The sequence below is a fragment of the Nematolebias whitei genome, chromosome 4 (genome assembly GCF_014905685.2).
Source record: "Nematolebias whitei isolate Nwh7 chromosome 4, NemWhi1, whole genome shotgun sequence".
Classification (NCBI taxonomy): Eukaryota; Metazoa; Chordata; class Actinopteri; order Cyprinodontiformes; family Rivulidae; genus Nematolebias; species Nematolebias whitei.
This window is the reverse complement of record NC_056501.1, coordinates 24511176-24517869: the sequence shown is the minus strand read 5'-3', so window position 1 is coordinate 24517869 and position 6694 is coordinate 24511176. Positions and strand designations below refer to the sequence as shown.

The window sequence follows — 6694 nt, the reverse complement described above, 5'->3', positions numbered from 1 at the left end:
TTAGCAAAATATCTCATGAACCATTGGGCAGATTTTAATCAAACTTTTAGGAATTAATCATTGGAAGAGCTTCTACAGCTGATTAATTTTCAGAGTCGATCCAATTCAAGATGGCTCCACAGTTAATCGATATAACCCACTCAGTTATACACATATATTAGCTAAACTCTGATGTGTTAGTAGCTGAGAGTGAGAAAATGCATAATGTTATTTTCAAGGTTTGACCAAACGGCTACAACTCCATCATTTCTTCACATAAAACTGCACCAGTGGCCAGTTAAAGTTAAGCTGAAGTCTTTCTGATGAAACCCCACATCCCTGCACCGCTCATGTTTATACCAGCTGTTGGATTTTCCCTTTCCTCCACCCCTCCTTGCCCTTCTTCCATGTGTTCAAGCTGCTCGTTGCACATGTCGTGCAGACGGGGGTGAGAAAGCACCTGCTTCCAGCGAGGAGGTGGAAACCTGGGGAGGTCGGCCCCGACCATTGCGCACAGAGGTTGGGTTACCCAGAGCGTGCGCACAAGTTTGTGCAGCAGGTCCCCCCTCCCCCCCCTTTTTTTTTTGTGTGTGTGTGTGTGACAAACTAAACCAAAAGAATTGGCTTTTGTTGAAAAAGTCTTCTTAATGCTACACAGTTTAATGTGTCGCGTTGTCCTGCACTGGATGAGCGACCGTAAGAGCGCAGCAGCCGCAGCCTTTGCGGAACCGCTTCACGGACTCGGCTCGTGATGTGATTGGATGAGAACTTTCAGAGCGAGCCGGGACCTCGGTTCTCACATCATTAGCTGAAAAAAAAGGAGATAAAGCAAAACAAGAAAAGTTAGTCCGAAAGTGCGCGTGAAGTGGAGCAAAGTGATGCGCGTAAAAGAAGAAGGGATGCCAGCCAGGCGTGGCTTGTCTCTGAGTGTCCAATGTGAGGGCGCGTGGGGAGGATGTATATAACAGAGTCCTGCCGTTTGATAAAGTCATGATAAGAGCAGAGGACTCCCTGACAAGAGGATATTTTTACATTATTGTTATGTTTTGGAGGAGCACTGCTGCGCGCTCGGGATGTTGTTTGATTTTTCATTTTGTTTTTGATTTAGCGTGAATGGACCGGACTTCTTCTTGCGTCAACTTTCTAACTCACTCCACCTCAAAATGCCCTCGCTGAATTTGACAGCTGTGCACACCATGGCGGAGGTGGGCAGTGTTCTGGGGACGCTGGACTTGGATTTACAGAGCTTCCCTTCGCTGGGGAACAGCATGCCCCTGCCGGAGCCCCCCGTGGGGCTGACGGAGCGGCTGGGGCAGATTGAAGGCAGGCTGCAGCAGGGGTCCCCCACGGACTTTGGACACCTCAAAGGGATCCTGAGGCGGCGGCAGCTCTACTGCAGGACCGGCTTTCAGCTGGAAATACTACCCAACGGCACCGTGCACGGCACGAGACAGGACCACAGCAGGTTTGGTGAGCAACTTTACGCATCCTTCAGCTGATTCAAATGTCCCCCTGCAGCCTCAGCTGATTTAGATGTCCCCCTGCAGCTTCAGCTGATTCAGATGTCCCCCTGCTGCTTTTGCGAGATACACGAGGACAGATCTGTGTTCCACAATGAGCACGAATGTGAGGATATACAGGTTTAAACTCTAAAACAAGGCAAAGTTAGATTAGTTAGGCAGATGCGACAAGTATGGCAAGCCAAATTATTATATAATAGACAAGCTCTTCTAAAGAAGACATTTAAATTTGGGTTTTATTCAGCTATTGAGATTGTTGTGTGTCATGTTCTGATATTTCAAGAACCAAGACAAACTGCTTCCCTTTTCTAATAGGACCCTCAGCTCCACATGAATTGACTGTTTCAGTTTAGTTCATGAATTTAAAGTTGATTTCTTAGACTTGGATTTATTTAATGTCATGACTCTTTTTAATTTACATCCATTCGTCCATCCGTCTGTCTGTCTATCTATTGTGAATATTTGAAATATAATTTTCACAAGGAGAAACCTGCATTTCAGATAATTGAAGCAATCAGTTTATATAAGAACTGATAAATAGGAGCATTCAGAACTCATATTGTGACTAATTAAAAAGCCATTTCAGACTAAAGAGACATGAAACAAGTGATTTATCTCAAAAGGCATTTTAGATATCCACTGATATCTTTAAATGAGGGACTTTGTAAAAACAAAAATGAGAATTCTGTTGTAATTTAAATAATGTGAGTGTCTCTTTGTACGAATTCGGTTTTAGAAACCTCAAATGTTTAATCTGTTATGCGTTTGTGTGCATCTGGAGCTGAAAGCCAAGTTTACATGAATGGAAAAAGTGGACAACATTTGAGATGTCTGATAAGTTGATTGTAAGCAGGAAGAAGGTCCTCCGGTTATTGTAAATATTCCTTGATCAAAAAGAACAACATTACGCATGTATGCAACTCATGAACACATCAACATATGAACTGTTATTTTTTAACTTTCCTAATATTTCACCCTCACCTTGAAATGGGTTTTAAAGTGCAAATGTTATTTTGAATACCTTTAATTTCAGTTCTGGACAGTATGTTTTTTTTAACAAACATGAACGCTAATTAGGCTTTACCAACAAAAAGTATATACTAGTTGAGTTTGATTATATGTTACAACGGCCTGCCACAGTTCACCATCCCAGGGGAGCAAACTTGTGCGTCACTATCACCTCGCACGCGGGAGCGCAATGCCACGCAATCCCCAATGCGCGTGAGACGCAGGTGTCTCCTCGCAGCCGCAAACAAAACAAGCTCGCAGATGCGCATGCGCTTCCGTCTCTCCGCTGTCTGCCCATCAATAACTAAAACAAGGCCGCCGCACTCATATGCAGGAATTACTCCTTCATTCAGCATCAAGTGTCACCAAGTGGAGGTCTTTGTCGTGGGAGAAGGAGAAGCTGAACAAGCAGGGGTCAAAGGTCAGACGGGGGGCGCATGGCTCGGCGCCGGTCCCGTGTCACAGGTGCAGGCCGGCTCGCCCGCTGCGGAAACGAATAACTCAGGATTAAAGCGTGACCACTGCGGAATCCAGAGGTTTAATGTTCAGGCTCGAGCCCAAAAAAAAAAAAAAAAAAAAAGCGGGGATGGGTGGTCCGCATGCTTGTTTGTCTCTGACTTCACTTACAGCTTTAAATTAATATTTAAGAACAAGAATGCAAGGTCTATGTGAGACGTGGCTTTGATTAGAGGGACATGAAACACACTCTTCCCCCTCCACAGAAACAAAGAAAATAACAAGAAATTATAGAGGGATCTTCTCTGGCAGCAGATGAGTTGGAGGAGATGGAGACCAGGTGGTTGGAAGCTGTTGGCCTCTGCCAGTCGGAGCAGCCAGCTGGATCCTCTCTGACTAACCTCTGCATCACCACAGCCACTGGCTTTTCATTTTACCACTTGTTTCCTCCACCTTTGAAGTCCAAGTTTACTGTCACTTCCTGGAAGTCAGACAACAAGTTAGCCGCCACTCAGCTCCATTAACGTGTCCTCTCCGGCTGTGGAAACAGCCGCTGGGGAACTCTGTACGAGGCAGGATGAGAAGAAAGGTTCAACCAGTTCAATACGGTCCCCCTGGAGACGTGTTGAGCTGCAAAACCGTCAGCGTACCTGATCTAAACGAAGTTGTTGTTTTTTTGTTTTAAAGCCTCCGTTTTGATGTATGAACTGCATAAGAAGTTTGTAGATAACCAAAATCTAAATAAATGTTAAAGCTGCTGCGGGAGGTTCCATTGATCACCATGGTAACCCTGTATCTGCGTCTCTCACTCCCTGACAGCTCTTAGGTGAGGCCTCAAACAAACAGCCGCTGTGAGAAAACTGTAAGTCGGATCTTGAAGATTTTTGAGGCGTGAGTGGCAGAACACAGTCAGGCATGCACACTAACTGCTGGGCTAAAAACAGGGTGGTGGGGGGGAGTTGGGCGGGAGAGGCTCTGGGGGTCCTCCCCCAGAAAATTTTGAATAAAGTAGATGCGATTTCCTACATTTTGGTGTATTTTAGCAGGTTGTTAAACATCTACGTTTACCTACATTTGTTGACACTCCGCTTCTGTCGAGCACCCCCCCCCCCCCTTTACTTGACTGAACTATCAAGTAAGTTGGGCTCGGATGCAAGACCGACTCTGTCCCTGCTCGTTGTTGTTCGACTCCACATGTGAACCTCCATACACCTGCCTGCATACAACTGCCTGGTTAGCTTAGCATTCACCCCATCACTCTTTTAGGGGTGGAGATTTTTTTTAAGGGTAGACGCGCAAATGCTACTAGAAGAGGCAGATCGTATGCCGTTGTGTTTAAAATGAGTGTTTATGTAATCGTTTTCAGTTTTCATATCCATTATAAGTTTTATTCGTTCAAGGCAGTCATATTTGTTCATAACTTTATTATTAGTAAGACTGAGAGTTACCAAATCAAAGCAGTTACTGGAACGCACCCTGTCAAAATAAGAAAGTTCCCGGACCCTGTTCTGGCAGGATCTGGCTCAGATTAATCACTGGGGGGTTACAAAGAGCTTGCTTGCAAAGTTTTGGACATTTTAAGACATTTCACAAGTTAGAGTGTGACATCATTAACTATGAGTTGCATTTGTCTAGACTGGACTATTGCAATGTTTTTTTTTTTATCTGGGTGTCCAAATATTTCCTTAAAAAATCTTCAGTTGATCCAAAATGCTGCTGCCAGAGTCTTAACTGGAGTTAGTGGGAGAGATCATATCTCTCCGGTTTTATCTTCTCTCCATTGGCTCCCTGTCAAATCCAGACCTGAATTCAAAATTTTACTTCTAACCTACAAAGCCCTCAACAACCTAGTTCCATCTTATATTACAGATCTTATTGTTCCATATTTTCCTAACAGAGCACTTCACTCTCAGACTGCAGGCTTACTTGTGGTTCCTAGAGTTTCCAAAAACAGAATCAGAGGCAGATCTTTCATTTATCAAGCTCCTCTCCTGTGGAACCAACTTCCAGTTTGTGTCCATGAGGCTGACACATTGTCCAGTTTTAACACTGGGCTTAAGACTTTTTGTCCATCCATTATATTTTACCCGCTTCTTCCTTTTTCAGTTCGTGGGGGTCACTGGTGCCCATATCCAGCCATCACTGTGAGAGACGAGGGACACCCTGGACAGGTCTCCAGTCCATCACAGGGACACATGGAGACAAACGAGACAAACAACCATTCACTCTCTCACTCACAGCTAGGGACAATTTAGAGTTACCAATCAGACTAACATGCATGTTTTTGATCTGGGAGGAAACTGGAGCACCCGGAGAAAACCCACGCATGCACGGAGAGAACATGCAAACTCCACCCAAAAAGGCCCCTGGACTGGGATTTTGAACTGGGGTAACCTACTCACTGAGAGGCAGCAATTCTACCAAATGCGCCACCGTGCTGCCCGGCTTAAGACTTTCCTTTTTGATAAATACTATAATTAGGGTTGGTTTGTTATGCCGCCTTAAGATTAGACTACTGGAGGACAAATTGACCTCATTTCCTTAAACGAATTGTTAAAAATTGAATAGTTTTAATTTGATATTATTTCTATCTTAACATGCGACTCTCAACCTGCCATTGTGTATCTGTTCCTCCTTCCTGTCCTCTCAAACCCAGCCGGTCGAAGCAGATGGCCGCTTGTCCTGAGCCTGGTTCTGCTAAAGGTTTATTCCTCACCAGGGAGTTTTTCCTTTCCACTGTCACCTTCATGCTTGCTCAAAATGAGAGTTCTGTGATGGAGTTAAATTCAAAGCAGTCTGCTCCTCAGCTAATGAATGTAAAATTATTATTTTATATATGAATGTTTCTGTTCAGTGTCCTGAGATGACTTCTGTTGTGACTTGGCGCTATACTGTATAAATAAACTGAATTGAATTGAGTTGAACATTCTGTGAGAAAATCCAGAAATCATAAAACTCAAACTGTAATTATGTAAAAACCATAAAAGATATGTCTGTTGAGACGTTTAAAGTCCACCTTTTTGTTACCTGTTGAAACTTTGAATAAAGTTTCTACCATGCAGCATGTCTGAGCTGTAGAACTCCAAAGAGGGCAGGGTTTTTCACCTGTTACGCCAAAACACCACTGATGGCCAATGTTTTGGGGTGCGGGGTTTTATTTAAAAAAATATTTGCAAGATTTGTCTTCATTGTACAACATACATACATGTGCTGCTGATTATCCATGCTGCTGATTTCTTACCCCAAGTAGGTAATCCATACAATCTTCAGTTTTGAGATAGTATATGCAAATCTTACATTAAAATATGTGACTCGAATGGGCAATTTGCTATGACCTTTGACAGAGGTATAGATTCAAGGTTCAAGATGCCTTTATTGTCATTCACATCACATGTGGTACATGAGGTGGAATGAAATTGTGTACTCAAGGTCTCAGTTACACCCAAAATAGGAAAACTATAAAGTATAAAAAAGAAACAGTATACAAGGATTTAAGACATACGCTGAACAATAATAATGTAATATAATATGGTGTATTAAACAGCAGCCTGAACATGAGTCTGTTGTGAGCAGATTGGTACGAATACAACAGCTTATGGGTTAGTGAAGATTCAGATGGTCCCTGACAACAGCTAGGTTGTAAGACGATGTAGAATACAAAAAACAGGAACATGTCTGCATTGGTTTTTGCCAGGAAATTAACAGATGTTTAAAGCCACTTAGAGAGGTCA

General features: G+C 43.3%; 1 protein-coding gene across 1 annotated transcript in view; it reads left to right on the top strand.

Moving 5' to 3' along the window:
- The first annotated feature begins 1142 nt into the window (after positions 1-1142).
- The window catches only part of fgf16 (fibroblast growth factor 16), a 10538-nt gene continuing 4986 nt past the window's right edge, over positions 1143-6694 (top strand). Inside the window, exon 1 of the mRNA XM_037675896.1 lies at positions 1143-1449. Within this exon, the coding sequence (XP_037531824.1) occupies positions 1143-1449 (307 nt within the window). The remainder of the gene's footprint in view (positions 1450-6694) is intronic.